The 16537-nt window shown below is 35.7% G+C and overlaps 1 protein-coding gene across 5 annotated transcripts in view; it reads right to left on the minus strand.

Moving 5' to 3' along the window:
• The window catches only part of LOC107828155 (serine/threonine-protein kinase ATM), a 75385-nt gene that overhangs the window by 35240 nt on the left and 23608 nt on the right, over positions 1 to 16537 (minus strand). For 4 of the 5 annotated variants that reach the window (XM_075251684.1, XM_075251681.1, XM_075251682.1 and 1 more), the window contains exons 24-42: positions 16361 to 16486; positions 16101 to 16228; positions 12006 to 12162; positions 11313 to 11359; positions 11178 to 11241; positions 10954 to 11028; positions 10746 to 10865; positions 10375 to 10560; positions 9704 to 9825; positions 9550 to 9619; positions 9308 to 9435; positions 8647 to 8788; positions 8407 to 8547; positions 8198 to 8296; positions 8055 to 8101; positions 5164 to 5356; positions 4843 to 5031; positions 3498 to 3569; positions 3115 to 3184 (exon numbers count right to left, since the gene is read on the minus strand). In XM_075251684.1, the coding sequence (XP_075107785.1) occupies positions 3115 to 3184; positions 3498 to 3569; positions 4843 to 5031; positions 5164 to 5356; positions 8055 to 8101; positions 8198 to 8296; positions 8407 to 8547; positions 8647 to 8788; positions 9308 to 9435; positions 9550 to 9619; positions 9704 to 9825; positions 10375 to 10560; positions 10746 to 10865; positions 10954 to 11028; positions 11178 to 11241; positions 11313 to 11359; positions 12006 to 12162; positions 16101 to 16228; positions 16361 to 16486 (2176 nt within the window). The remainder of the gene's footprint in view (positions 1 to 3114; positions 3185 to 3497; positions 3570 to 4842; positions 5032 to 5163; positions 5357 to 8054; positions 8102 to 8197; positions 8297 to 8406; positions 8548 to 8646; positions 8789 to 9307; positions 9436 to 9549; positions 9620 to 9703; positions 9826 to 10374; positions 10561 to 10745; positions 10866 to 10953; positions 11029 to 11177; positions 11242 to 11312; positions 11360 to 12005; positions 12163 to 16100; positions 16229 to 16360; positions 16487 to 16537) is intronic. The other variant, XM_075251683.1, reaches the window with a different exon arrangement.

Below are 16537 nucleotides of genomic sequence, written 5' to 3' on the forward strand. Positions count from 1 at the left end.
CATATCTTTACTATCACGTCGGTATTTCGCTAAATTTCCTCCATGATGAGTTTTAAACCCATTGTAATAGCATAGATGATAAACATCTTGAATGGTTCCTCCAAACCAACAAAATTTATCACATCAAAATTTAATATTACTAAGTTTCACCATCCTTTTTTTGATGAAGTTGTTTCATTAACAAAAGGCATCTAGAAGATGCAACGTTACAGGGAAATTGAAAGGCATAAATACTACTCCCTCCGTTCCAATTTATCTGAACCTGTTTGACTGGGTACGGAGTTTAAGAAAAAATGAAGATTTTTGGAATTTGTGGTCCTGAACAAGTCAAAAAGGGGCCAGAGTATTTGTGTGGTTATAAAAGCTTCTCATTAAGGGTAGAATTGTAAGTTTAAGCTACATTATTTCCAAATTTAGAAAGAGGTCATTCTTTTTGGAACAGACCAAAAAGGAAATAGGTTCACATAAACTGGAACGGAGGGAGTACTAAATGTTAGTCCCTCTACATCTTGTCATTCTAAGACAAAGGAGCTAACAAAATCCATTAATTGGTCAGTACCGATTACAGTAGCTAACTTAGTCCGGCAAAAAAGATTGAGTAAGCATTTAGCTTTGAGAGAGTGATTTGGAGTTGAGATTTCATCAAAACATCTGCTATTCCTCTCATTCCATAAACACCAAAAAATAGCACCAGGGATCATCAACCAGATCTTTTTGATGGTCTTATCAACTCTCCATAAACTCCAGCTCATGTGTGCATCTCTCAAATTCTGTGGCATGACCCACTTCAAACCAGAAAGACAGTAGAACATGTTCCAGAGGTTGGTGGCCACTGGGCAGTGCAAAAATAGGTGGTTGACAGTTTCCTCATTCTCCATACAGAGGTAGCATCTGTTGACCAACTGAAAACCTCTTCTGTTTAGGTTGTTTTGTGTTAAACATGCCTCATTGAGCGCAATCCAGTAACATCCTTGTAACATCATGACCTCAAAATAAAGAGTAAAACAAATTCAACTACGCAATTACTTCCAATCTCTTTGATTATCTGTTAAAGCCACTTCTAGGAACAAATGCTCGATCTTATATAGAAGCCAAGAAAACAATGGCATTGCATACAAACACTGAAAGCAGATTATGCAAGCTATTCTTGCATTACTATCAACGGAAGACATCAGACAATGCTGAATGTTGCACGTGTTGGCACGACTCTCCCTTCCTTGATACAGCCAAACCCCGATGCTTGAAACTAAAAGGCCACTCAAACTTATAAGCTATGGTACCTGATGCAAATACTGAACTGTCTAATTAATAGAAAGAGAACTGATTCCCAGATCAGTACACGAGAGGACAAGGAAATTTGTTGCTTTGACAACTGGGATTCCGAAAATAGTAATAAGAAAGCTATGTTGCTCGGACTCTACGAAAATGCTGCCCCACCCGTGTCGGATCCTCCAAAAATGCACTAAATTTGGAGGATCCGACACACACTCAACAACATTTTTGAAGAGTCCGAGTAACATAGTAAGAAAGTATCTGAAATACAAAAAAAAAAAAAAAAAAAATTACAGGACTACGTATTTAAAAGAATATAATGTTCTGGAGAAAAATTTAAGGATTAAGATCCGAGATCAAAAGTTGAAGATATGAAAAGTAATTGAAAATACAATGTAGAGAACAGTAAGGATCAAGATTCTGGGATCAAAAATCAAAGATGTGAAATAAACTAACAAAAAAGCAAATTGAGATAGTTCTACATCGCCTAAGTTTCAACTTCCCGCTACTTAGTTGCTTTATAATGGTGGTGGGAATCTAGTTCACACTTAAAGTAAGGGGAAGGAACAAATTTGGATGTAAATTGATGACAGGTTGCAACAGCGCAACACTATAGTCTACCATGAGCAGATGAAATATGAATCATGATGAATGAAACATGGGGGAACTAGCACTAGTGGCAACTTTGAGGTGACAGTGTTTGCTGCCATGCCTAATTAACTCTAGCAGTCAGATCACACAGTATAACATCATATTTCAAGAGAGGACACAAGATCAAATACTTAAAGAGAAGATACTTCATTTTACGTGAAACCATGATGTCATTCAAAAGGATAGTGTGACATATGTGTTCAAGAAACCCTATTTTAAACTAGGAAACCTAATATCACCTAAACGTAATAAGAACATCGTTGCTGGAAAATCTAGTGCACGCGGAACGCAAGAAAGACGTTCATTTTAGAGGAAACTCTAATGTCATTCCAAAGACAAAATGGGACATTGACTATAAGGAAAACCTAATAGTTTAATTTAAGAACCTAATGCACTCAAAAGGCAACTGAGACATTCAATTTAAAGGATGAAGAACTCTCTCTATCTTCCATTGTATTGAGACGTCTATCCAGTCACATTTATGTATCATCATCAATAAGAGGAAGACATCAGTGAGCTGGAGCTCAAGGGAAGTTGACAGAACCATCAAAAAAGTCTGGAATATGGTACCTGCAAGCATTATTTGGTGTATTTGGGTCGAAAGGCAACTGAGACATTCAATTTAAAGGATGAAGAACTCTCTCTATCTTCCATTGTATTGAGACGTCTATCCAGTCACATTTATGTATCATCATCAATAAGAGGAAGACATCAGTGAGCTGGAGCTCAAGGGAAGTTGACAGAACCATCAAAAAAGTCTGGAATATGGTACCTGCAAGCATTTTTTGGTGTATTTGGGTCGAAAGGAATAGTAGATGTTTCCCCGCATTTGCTGATATACCCGTTTCACAAGCCGAACTGTACTAAACTTATGCGCATTATCTTTGAGAAAGAAACGTTTTTTTCCCAAAAAAACACGGAAATATTGAATATAAAAACAAGCTTCATCAGAGTCTAAACTCCAGGATGGAAATGCTGGAATAATGGCCTCACTTCTCAGGCAAAAGAGGTCCTAGTAGAAATAAAATAACAGAAGTAATTTCACAACTTTAAGAGGAACATGGGAATACGTTTTTTTTCTCTCATTATTCAACAGTTATATAGTAATATTCGGTACAAGCAAAAGAAAGCACGGAACAACATAAAAGATGACCAACATAACTTAAACTTAATCACTGAACTGAATCATACCATTAAGCTTTCTTTCTAGATCTGCCAGGAGTTTCTGAACCAGGTTGACATCGACACCTTTGGAATGCACCTACAAACACACTAAGAGCAGCTTAACTTCCAATATTGGGAAACAAATGAGTAACGCCAAAAATAATAAGCAAAACCCCTGACAATTTGTCTAAACTGGTCGTATCAAACTGTCTCAACATTTTTTGACACATCATAGAACTAATATTACTGAAAGTCAAGCGAAATAAAAGGCGGATAATTATATCCAAGATACGTTCCAAGAGAAAAAGGCTGTTGTCTTAAAAGATTTGTTAACTTAAGTGTTCCATCCAACTTCATCAAATATATGTTTTAACTAACAGCAAGGACTATAACAGAACAATTTCACTTACCTCAATAAGGGATCTCTGATAAGAATCAAATGATAGCAAAGCCCTCTGACCATTTTCAGTTGAAAGTATCCCCTGCTTGAACAGACGAGCTTAGGAAAAACAGAATACAAGATCTTTTGAACTTTTATCCTCTGAAAACCATGACTGTTAGAGAAACTATAAAGTTGTTGCACAGAATAGTTGAGAATGACACAAAAAGAAACAAATATTGAAAGAATGAAAGTGAGAAGCAGACACAGGTGTTAAAATACATGAGCACCCAAGATGAAATGGCTAAGAATGTAGTAAACCAGGATCATTAATTAAGCACCTTCAATATTTTAATCAATGAAATATACTTTGCACTTGGCACTCTCTACCAAGACTAATTGCATCAGGCCTTTTAACACCCAAATAGGGTAAAAAAAGCACCAATTTCAAGAACTCAAAACTGATCTGCTGCACACGAAGCTGGGATGCACTCATGAATCTGAAAACAGCAATACAAGTACCAAGTTTTTATACCAGATACTCATGAATCACTTCGGTTTTAGCTGGTAGGAAAGGCCCTCATCCTCAAAAATGAATATCAGTGTAAAAATTACAAGAGCAACCTTGAAATATGTATTTCAAAGGTTTCAAACGGTATGCAAAAACAGAGTATCAACCTGAAATTAACATCTTAAACATGGACAAAGCTAATCTCCTAGCACAGATGACGGAACATAAGCACAACAATAGAGACTGGACATATATCCAGTGGTGCCTAAGGAATCAAGAAGGAGGATCTGAGGAACCAAACTTGTTCTTGGAGGGTAAAGAACATCATGAAAATAGTCATAAGATCCCTTCAATGACACAGATATTCTGTTCAGTAACTTCACTTTGATAGACTCGGCTTGTTCAAGCATTAATACATCAGTTAACAATGTAGCTTCAGTAGATAACCATATAGCATTTATCCAACCAATGCAGGAACTGCAAAACTTGATAACCTAACACTGTATCTAACTCTCTGTATTCATTTAGAATCTTTCTTTCATTTGTTCATCCATTCTCTTCCATCAGAGCATTCTTTCTCTCTCGTTTTTTCTATTTGGTTCCCAAGTCGAGAGGCAGGGTGGTTTGATTGGTTGGCACGTAAGTTAAGGTCACTAGATATGAAGCCTAAGCTTGAACCACCTTCTTTGTGACCAGCCTTATTAACAAGTACAATAGAGATTATTGATGCCAATCCAAAATTCGTGCATTAAAACTGACTTAAATGATGACTTCTTATGAATAATAATAGTACAGAATGGAAATATGGGTTCTGGCAGAAATCTGCTTGAAATAATAGTACACAATCCATCATATGTTTACTCACCCGCAAAGCTTGAGATGCTATGTCAATTATCTTAACAGAGTCATCCATCAAATATTTCTTTAAGAGCCTCATAATTGCTACCAGAAGATCATCTGATATGCCCGTACCAAGGTGGAAGTTATGCTCATGTACAGATTTAGACTCGATAGGAAGATGGAACACAACACCATGTGGATCGCCAATACCAACCTGCAAATTGTAGTTAAGAAAGCAAACGACTGAGATACGTGAAGAGAAAAAAGAAAGAAAGTAGACAGCCGAGATAAATGAAATAACAGCAAAAGGAATAACTCAATAGTATAGCAATACTAAAAATGATACCCGAGATAAAAAATCAGAGACCAGCGACCCAAAATTGCCAGCACCACTCAAACTACATGTGTGCACCAGGTTCCAGACTGTGTGGACAATTTCATGGTCAGAATCCAAATATGCATCTTCGAAAATATTTTCCTCATTCTTTTGTGCTGGGTATGCTTCATCTTCAAACAATTTTTTGTGTAATGCTTTTAGACTGCCGCCAAAGGAGAAGAACTTTTAACTACCAAAGTCACTTGCAACAGAGCAAAATAGATAGCATTGGGAGAAATCTGAAGCAGATTAGTATACTCATCTATGACTTCAGCCTAGTTGTAAAGATAGTAAATTTAGAAAATATTGAGAAAAGGACATTTAACTGCATGAGAACGAATGCTAAGAATGATAAACTTGACCAGAAATATTCAATATAACATTTGGCTGAAAATGCACCCTATAAATCAATTTGATAACTTGCAAGCAAGATTAATCCGAGAAAGTAAACTACACATCAGAGAAATTATCTTCCACCCAACTTCCCAGAAAGATGCCCCTCACATTAACCTCCAAAGTCAGCTTTTCTAATTTCCTTCTAATATGCAAGGATTATGTGGGAATAGATTTGATTCCCATGATATTGTAATCAAATAAATGCTCATATATTTGAACTTCAGTCATGACTCCAAGATTCTCCTGCACTATTGATAAGAAATGGACCTTGAGTCAAACTCAACCCCAAAAGAGCTAGTTCATGAGGTGAGGATTGTCCAACACCATATAAGAAGACAACAACCTCTCCTCCACCAATGTGGGACACCAACAACTATCAAAGCTACTAACGCACTCATTCCATACTTGAGACCCTCCATAAGACAACCAGGATTAAGCTTAAACCACTCTTCCAAATGATTGAACGTTGCATATGATAACAACAAATAAATCAGATACTTGCATTATCTATTACTGGATTAATAAAATATGTAAACATTGCTAGAACTCAAGGAAAATATGCTTTATATACTTTCATATTACTGAGTTACTCTGGTACTTCTCTTCCTTTTTTTAAAAAAAGGTAAACTATTATTAATAAAAAGTGTACCAAGAGGGCACACAAGAGTACCTCTTCCTTTTAATTTTCAAATTAGGCAACTAAAAGTTACATAATAAGACATTAATAATACCAAAAACACTTTTCCAACATAATTATTAAAATCAAAATCTAGATTAGAGTGTACAAACAAGGCACCTTACTTATCCAAAAAAATTAAGATTTAGAGTGTAAAAAAAGGATAAATCGGTCTTTTTGACTTTTTCTGGTTTTCTTTCTTTGAAGGGTCTTTATTTTAGTTCCACTTTTATCATTGTTCCTTTCGTTTAAGTTGAATTTCTTACCGCTCACTTCCCTCCCATATTAGTTTGTGTTAAGGTGGACACTTTGTGCAATACGCACACCTATTAAATCCTATCTCCAACTTCCTAATGTTGGGACAAATGTAAGGACTTTGTTGAGTTGAATGACCATCTCATCTAAAAGCTTAAGCTGTTAGAGAGAGAGCACTTTTATTCACTGAATTATGTCTTCATCACACCCCCTCACGTGTGGAACTGATTCCTTTTCATGGACCAAACACATGAAAATTCTTTTTTTAGCAATGAGACTTGAACTCAACACATCTGCCTGCTCTGATACCATATTGAATTGCATGATCATCTTACCTAAAATCTTAAGCTCTTAGAGAGAAAGCACTTTATTCAGTTAATTATGACTGTGTCAGACTTTATCCAGCAAGAGCATAATAAACTAAAAAGATTAAATCCTAATATTTGCGGTGACTTCCCCCTTATCAGTGATGTCCACATGTCTCTTCATTTTAATGAACTTTATATCAAGTGAGTCCAAACAAATCATGTCATCAAGGGTAACATGGGATACTAATTTTTAATTGTTATCAAATAGAGAAATTGTCATTCTTTTTTAGACTGATTAAAACAGAAAGTGTGTCAAATTAAAATGAGACAGACGGAGCTCAATTTTAGTTTCTTGTTATCAAATTAATTGTTCGACGCTTCCAAGTCAAAGTATTTTTTCTTTTATAAGTTCCATTATTACAGTAATTCTTTCTGTTTTACTCTTCAACATCAATACTAACTTGCATGAAACTTAGTGGGCGTTTGGACATAAGAAATGTAAAATTCCAAAAAAAGTGAAAAAATTTCAAGTGAAAATGGTATTTGAAAATTAGAATTGTGTTTGGACATGAATATAATTTTGGGTTGTTTTTGAAGTTTTGTGAGTGATATGAGTGAAAATTTTGAAAAACAGCTTTTTGGAGTTTTTCAAATTTTCGAAAAATTACAAAATTCATCTTCAAGTAAAAATTGAAAATTCTATGGCCAAACACTGATTTCGGAAAAAGGTGAAAAATTTTCGGAAAAAAGTGAATTTTTTTTAATGTCCAAACAGGCTATTAATTTCTATCAAGTAGACCTCCCAAGTTATTCTCAAGGTATTATTCTCTTGGAAATCTATTTAATTTATAAACCTTTTGATGTAGCAATCTGCAGGTTGTTCTGTTTAACTTGTTCCTACTATCATTCCTCTTTATGCTTGTAAAACAAACCCATCTTCCTGTTTTAGGGAATACCTACTTATAACAAATCAATCGAAAACACAGTTATCAAATAGATCTTGCAAAAAAATGCTTTGCAAGGGGAGAGAGAGTTTAATGGAGAAACATGGTTAGTGAGGATTCATACAGCCGGCTCCAACTTGTTTGGGGCAGAGGTGTTATTGTTGTTGTTGTTGGGGGGGGGGGAGAGTGGGCGTGGGTGTTGCCCTCTATAATTTGGGAAGAAGCGATACAGCATAGAGACTATCTCTGAATTGGGGCACTGAAAAGTAGAAGCTGTATTACCTCCAAACAAGTAATCTTGGCGGAAGGTAGCGAGATCGTTTCCCTAACTGAAACAGCCAAATAAGATAAATGAAATTAAGTGTTATGAATAACAAAATGAAAGGTCATCAAACTGTTCATTGAAGTTCCAAGTGACTACTTACGATTGACAAGTGCTCCCTAGGCGAGTAATTTTGACATAGTTCCTCATGGAACATCCGTATATCATGAAATAAATCGATGTTAGGGAATGGCTCTAGTTCCTGAAGTGACGCACACAGTAATTAGTGAGACCAATGAGCATTCCACTGGCTACTCAGGTACTATGATGGTCCAAAACTGTTCAGGTAATAAGAATAACATAAATGCATACTTTAATGTACTCGTGTAGTGATGGGTCGGAGTCCAAGGTAAGTTGGCTGAGCAGAGACAAAACTTGAGATGATGTGTCAGCTGACAGTTTGGGACTAGACTCGGAAGAAATGCAACACATTACCAACTTGGAAATTAAAAACTGTAATGGAAAAAATGGCAAAAGGTTAAAAAACACTTGAAGAGTTATGGCATAAATAATATAGATAAATATCAAAATAAGAGCCTCAGTGACATCAACCTGAAGCTGTTCACCTAGGACAACAGTGGTTCCCTCCAATTGCTTTATTTTGAAAATTTTTAGCAATGAAGAGATCATTCGACAACATTGGTCCAGCAAAGCATCAAGGTCCAAGCATTGACCAATCAAGTTGAGGAGATAACTGGAAAAAAAAAAAATTATGTCAGATGCGAGATCCTCTAAGCATGAAATAAATGTATAATAAAAGTTGAGCAAAAGTAGCACCACCTAAGCAATGCAGGGAAGCAGTAAAGCACCACAACCACGGCATACAAGTACCACCTCAGATCAGCCATGTGTAAATAAAATTGAGGACAAACAAAAGCTCAGACAATTTCACTCAAGTCTATACTAAAAATGCATCATAGTTATTTTACTTCAAAATATGAAACAATTGTAAGTTTGGTTAGATTGCTAACATTAACAATCCATATGCTCAAATAAATAAACAGCTATACTGGACAAACATAAAAAGCAAAGTGAAAAGTTCATGATTAACATTTGAAATTCCAATCAAACACAACAACAAATTAAAAAGCTATTGCATTTCCCAGATGACCTTCTCAGCTTGTTCAAAGCTAAAAAGAGAAGGGAGACGCATTTGCCCTCACCGTGAAATACTGTCCCCCTAAGCAGAGGCATAAGTCCAATTTAAGCTTACCTGGCAGTACTAGGAACCGCAACTCGATGCCCTAATACATCAATAAGCACTTCAATCCCAGCAAGCCTATCAGATTTGTGCCTGAAATGACCAGCTGCAGCAACTTTGTAATGCAGCTCTACTATAAACTGCACAGCAATATTCATAATTTAGAAACTGTCCACCAGCAGTTATTAAGTAAGACATATAGTCAAACAAAAAATTCACCGGGGAAATATATATACACAAATCGCGAGCAGTACCGTAAATACTCGATCAGGTCGGAAAATGTTAATCTTGTCAATAAGACCAAAATTTTGACAAGAGTCATCTCTACAAGAAAGTGGTAAAAGAAAATTTAAAGACATGCCAACAGCAGCATAAAATTACAAAAATGACCGAGAAAAGATACTGCACATCTCCAAGAATCCATCCACAACTGTCATAATTGCACGTGCAATTGTCTCCTTGGAAAATGAAGGAAGAACAGGGTCCACAGCTGTTGAAGCAAGAGAGAAAATAGTATTCACGATTGAAACCTGCATAAACATATGATGGAATTATTTAGAGAAAGCTTGGGAAAGAAGATTGATTTTTCATGTGAAAGAGGAAGACTCCAGTAACATTGAGATAATAAATGAAACATTCAGCCTTATAAAGAAATTGAAACAATCGTATCACATTATAGCATCGTAGACTACTCTCCATAGAAGCCACTGCTATGCAGAGAAACAGATGTTATCCCAAACCTATGCAATTAGATATGAGGTTCATGCGAGCAAATCTCTACACAAGAAGAAAAATTTCAGCACTTTCCTCGCATAGCACACACTTCATTTCAGATTAAAAAAAGGGGCAGCCCGGTGCACTAAGCTCCCGCTATGCGCGGGGTCCAAGGAAGGGTCGGACCACAAAGGTCTATCGTACGCAGTCTACCCTGCATTTCTGCAAGAGGCTGTTTCCACGGCTTAAACTCGTGACCTCCTGGTCACATACAGCAACTGTACCAATTACGCCAAGGCCTTCACACACTTCATTTCAGACAAATCATGAAAATGTTAACTCGGATGTGTATAAAAGAGCCATACCATGTGCTTCTTTATAAGTTTGTCTCTTTCAGTTTCAGATATTTTAGCAATATCCAGAATTGACATTTCAAGTACAGCTGATCCCTTCTCCCAACCAGCCTTCTTACTGGAGTGTAACGTAATACAAACAGAGAAAATATCCACAAAGTGATTCTTAATCATTTCAGCAAGAGGCTCACAAGTAACCTGCAAAAGATGAAAATGTAGAAATTTCAGGTACGGAGTAGAACAGTGACTAAAATCTGAGAATATTCAACAGAGAAAGCATGGAACTTGTAGAGTAAGCACCATAAGAATATTAGAGAAATCATACAAGTATATCGCTAACTTAAAATTGTAACTGAACGAAAAGTAACTAAAGAAACTACAACCTTCGCAAGCCAATTCATGTTGGAAATGTCACCATGCAACATTAAAGATGGAATAAGCCAACGGCAGCAGGACTGAATGAAATTGATAGGCTCTACATTGAAGACGAACAGATCCCTTACCTGGCATGAAGTATAACTAATGTGTCGGCTACTTGGGATGCAACAAATTGTTGATAATGAGTCGGATTAGAAAAAAGAAACACATTACCTCGAGAAGAGCAGCTAAATTTACACCAGAAGCAACCCAACTAAAGAGGATTGGCGCCATAAGTTCTTCCATATACTGCAAACAGACAAGATTGTGCCAGAGAGAAAAATGTTTAAAAGATCAAGCAGGTTGACAATCTCACACTTCTTCATCAGGAATTATAAGGCTGATTGCCTATGCTCTTTAACTAACATAAGCAAATACTAGTAGAGATTTATTTATACCTTTGACCTAGAAGTATACTTTAACTCCCTTGATAGATTATCAAGGACAACAATAACAAGTTTCCTGAAAGCAGGAAAATATAAGAATCAAGTGACCTCCCAGAAAAACATGACCAGCTGATGACTTTTGATTACCTTAGACAAGGGTTAATAGCAGCAATAACACATACCATAAAAACAGCCTGCAAAAACAACAAATTGGACAGATATAACCTCATAAAGTCAAAATATTTAATCTTGGGCGAAGAGATATACATGCACTCTCTAATAATTGCAGCAAATTAATGTGTTCACTGCAACAGATCAAAACAAATCAAATGTAAATCATGTTCATCAGGTCAAGTGTCAGCTAGGTAACAACAAAGAAAAATAACTTGGGTTTCAGCACAATGGAAACACATGCTAAATTGGAACATCTTAAAGTTAGCAATATCATGACACTCAACTTTTATACTATTGGACCTGATAACCTCTTACTAACAGCAACCAAAGATAAGGAAAAGACTCAAGCAAATACCCCTCTTTAAATACGGAAAACAAACCTCTTTCAATAATCAACCTAGCAGGCATTTTAGGGCCAGTACAAATCTCTTTATGGTGCGCCTTCCATTTACATTTATGTTAATAATAAATTATATTTTTCAGGGTCAAAGACTTATATTTTGTTACCGCGTCTTCCACAGTAAGAGATGTTCAAATTTTTTAGCTAACATGAATGATGCCAAGCAAAACCAGCCTCTATTTTTTTTTTTTTTTTTTTTGTGTGTGTGTGTTTGTGTGTGTTGGGGTGCGGGGGTGTAATTCAAGTAAAACCTGCCTCGTGAATACCTCCAATTCAATTTTTTCACTGTGCAGCGCAAGATGAGCTAGGGTTACAATTATCGTTTCCAATATGGTACGAGGCTGAGGACCAGCAGCTAAAACCTCCTTCGCCATCACCGGTTTCTCTCTGGAGCAAGTCACAAGCTTTGTGCCAAAATTTGAACTGGAACAGCAAATTTTAGGTGAATAATTGAAATGATAAACAATTCAAGAACTTAAATGCTAACAGAAGAGAGACAAAATATTAACAATTGTGAAAGAGAATGGTCTGAAGAAAAATAAACCTAAAAACTGAAACTGTGTAAAAGATGTAGTGGATGTTTTCCTGGTAAATGCTCAAAATGCAACTCCAAATTGACCAGCTTATTAGAGGCAAAAGAGGATGAAAGATGCTGATAAGAGAAACTACTAAAAGTAAATTAGAACGATCAAGAATTACCAGCTTGACAATGAAACAGGAAAGAAGCTGTCCCCTCCCCGCCTCTCTAATACCCTTTTCATTCATTGAAATATTGCTCATTCCTTCTTCCAGTTTTCACAAATTTTAGACCTCAATCTCTTCCATTGCACTTTTTAAAGATATACAATAGTGTGTAAGGGTTTCCAAAAAGGAATTTATAATGGTCTTGGGCCACTCCACATATTGCCTTAAAATTGCCGATTGGATGCTCATATTCTTTTACATGGTATCAGAGCCGAACTTTTGTAAGCCAATTTTTCCACTAGTAAGGTCATTATTACAACTATTCTATCCAAGCATATCTATCAACTCAAACCATTAAATCACTAACTTTGCTTCAAGCCCACTTCTAAGCATACTATCTCGACTTCAAACCCCTGCTTCAGCCTCTTGAGTTGCTCTCTACACCAGCCCCACTCTTATGCTTATTGAGATCTCTTAAAATTTGAACTCATTAACCACAAAAGAACTAGGAAAAAAATCATTCCACATGTAAACCCTACAACCGATTACACGTGGGATGGTGTTAGGCATATATAACATCTCGAATTACTAAAAAGGGCAGCCCGGTGCACTAAGCTGCCGCTATGCGCGGGGTCCGGGGAAGGGCCGGACTACAAAGGTCTATTGTACGCAACCTTACCCTGCATTTTTGCAAGAGGTTGTCCTGGTCACATGGCAGCAACTTTACCAGTTACGCCAAGGCTCCCCTTCAACATCTCGAATTACTAGTGTAAGAAATTTCCAAGTGACATTATAAGGTCTTGGGCTACTCTACCTATTCAGTGTTATCAAAGGCGAAAAGCGCAAAAAAATTCTAAGGTATGTTGGGGCTTTAGGCGCAAAGCACAAATAAAGCGCGGGCTTTAATGAAGAAAGACGCAAATAGAGAAAAACTACAAATATGTATGTGTACTCCAAGACTAATATCTATATGAATGAATACCAAATATATGGACAGAGAGATTGAAGAAAATTTACAATAACGTGAAATATAAATTGTTTGGTATCGTTTCTTCATGATTACGCTCATTGGCAAAAAAAAGTATATGTACCTTAGAGCCTTGATGACAACACTGAAGCGCCCGCTAAGCGAGGCGAGGCGCTTAACATGTTTTGAGCCTCACTTTAGAGCTTAACGCCTTTTATAACACTGCACTTATTACATTAAATTTTTTGGGTTGGATCTAAGATCCTTTCACAACACTTCCAATTGAAAGAAAAAGTGCAACTTCAACTTATAAACATGCATATTCCGTGTTTTTTATTGGGAAAAAGTGAGAAGATTTAATTGCACACGTGTGCAGAAACACCCGTATACAATTAGTATACCAAAAAGAGAACCCACAAAGATATGGGATGTGTTTCGTATGAGAAAATGTTTTCCAAGGCTTAAATGTTTTGGAAAACATTTTGCTCATGAACTCATTTTCATCCAATTAGTGGAAAATGTTTTCCCTATTAAAATAAGGGGCAACATTTTCCAAAACTTTTTTCAACCTTCCCCACCCTATGTCCCATCACCACCAACCCCCCACACCCCACCCACCCCTACCCCTACCCTACCACACCCATCCATCCTCCCCCAACCTTGCCCTACCCCACCCTAAATAGAAATATTATTAAGAATACTTTCTTTTCATGTTGTAGATAGAGTACTTTCTTTTTCATTTCAACAAAATGAGTATTTTTTTTTCATAATTTAAAAAAAAGTATTTTCTTTCATTTCAACAAAAAAGTACTTTCTTTTCGTGATGTAGAAAAAATATTTTCTTTCATTTCAACAAAACGATGTAGTAAAAAGTATTTTCTTTCATTTCAACAAAATGAGTATTTTCTTTCATTTCAACAATATGAGTATTTTCTTTTCATAATGTAAAAAGTACTCATTTCTTTCATTTCATTTCGACAAAATGAGTATTTTCTTTCATTTCAACAATATGAGTATTTTCTTTTCATAATGTAAAAAGTACTCATTTCTTTCATTTCATTTCGACAAAATGAGTATTTTTTTTATGATGTAAAAAGAGTATTCTCTTTCATTTCAACAAAAAACGTACTTAAAAAGTAATTTCTTTCATTTCAATAAAATGATGTAGTAAAAAATATTTTCTTTCATTTCAACAAAATGAGTAATTTTTTTTATGATGTAGAAAAAATATATGAGTATTTTTGTTTCATGATGTAGAAAAAGTATTTTCTATCATTTCAATAAAATGAGTACTTTCTTTTCATGTTGTTTAAAGAGTACTTTCTTTTTAGTTATGGAGCACAAATTTCAACGTTGTTTTTGCGTGAAAAAGTAATGTAGCACATTAGTTCCTTTGGTTTTGTGTGAATTTTAAAAGAATAATTAAATTCTTGAAGAAAATAGAGTAACATTGGGTATTTGGGGTTTGTGGGGGGGGGGGGGATAAGGAGAGTAGTATAAAAAAGTATTTTCCTAAAAACTATTTTCTACTCTATGACCAAACACTAGAAACTATTTTCCAGAAAAGATTTTTCACTCACTAAACAAACAAAAGAAAATAAGTGATAAAACCACTCATTTTCCGAGACAACTTTTTCTTGGAAAACATTTTCCTTCATACCAAACACACCCATGGTTTCCTAAGAACGACATCCAATCTACAATACATAAAGGACCCTCATGGATGCACCAACAAGAAATAAGGGATAAGAGGCTATTCTTCAATTGTGCCAAATCACCCTTTGTTGAGTGTTGAGCAGTGAGTAATGATATCGAGTGATATATCCTTCCCCTCCTAGGCCCCCAAAAACTACCTAAATGTAAAATTAAGCATAGAAAGCCTTATTGGATCCACTTTGCAGATGGAAATGGCAGTGAAACCTTGCCTAGGAGATAAAGATAATCTGACAAATGCTAATAAATGATAACTCATAATTCCTGATAAGTGAAAGATAAACAAACATTAAATAGACTTCCCTCCGCTCAGTCATGTCTCCTTGATTCAAAATAAGCAAGGACTTCAACCCAAATTTTATTTGAATCTTCCTTTTCTAATTCCATAGACCCATTTAGGCATTACAAAATTAATTGAAAAGATTTTATCAAATCAGGGGAAAGGAAAATTACTATTTCAACAAACAAAAGATGAATAACAGTAGATTTAGGAAATCATTGTAAAAAGCTTTCAATCTGCATATATTTTCTTTAGCTGTAAGCAGATGTGCTTGCTTCAAAAAAATGGTAGGGCTCTTTAAAGGGGTAGATGCAATAGTTTGTAGATTCTCCAGGCAAAGATTACAATCAATATCTTATTTCTATTTAGCAGCATAAAACAAATTGGGGTCCATGCTTTACTCCAACCAAAGTTACATGCCCAAGTACTTAATTTAAGTAGGGAAGACTTATAACATGCGCTAAGTTAGAAAGGCTACCCATGCAAATTCACAGTAATTTGTCTTATTAAACTTTTGAGTGACCTTTTTTATGAACATTGTCTTCAATCAACTTTTGAGTAACTTTCAAACAACTCTATGCAAAAATATAATTGACTGTGTGATAACCATGCTCACTTGAGATTTATTAGGAAAAGTTATGTCTGGCCAATCAGTTAGTTTGACAGACTAAAAAGGTAATAATGCAACAAAAAGCAAAAGAAAACCAAGCATCGTACCATATGTCCTGGAATAGTTCAAAATGACCGTCCCAAGTTTGGAAAAGCACACCAACTCGTTGAGCGAAGCATAACCTAACTCGATAATCAGGATCCCGAAGCATCAACATCAGCTTTTCAATCATAGACTGCTCAAATTTGAAGCAGGTATCATGAAAGAGAATATGTTTTTGTAGATCAAAAATTTAAACTGAAACTAGACAAAAAGGAAAAGTGATCTCGTTCCAATCTTTCTTTATCAAGATTTTAGAAGATGATACCTGACCAATTTGAGGATCCACTAAAATGAAATTGCAAATGCAATCAATAAGCTTGGTCCGGCCAACCCAATCAAAGAGGTCGCTGTCTGCAATTTTGTTCACCAGGTCTCCAAGAGAAATCAAGCCCTATACTTCCATTTCACAGGACATGCAATTTGAGAAAGCTTTGTTAAAAAA

Source organism: Nicotiana tabacum, chromosome 4 (genome assembly GCF_000715075.1).
Source record: "Nicotiana tabacum cultivar K326 chromosome 4, ASM71507v2, whole genome shotgun sequence".
NCBI classification, from domain to species: domain Eukaryota; kingdom Viridiplantae; phylum Streptophyta; class Magnoliopsida; order Solanales; family Solanaceae; genus Nicotiana; species Nicotiana tabacum.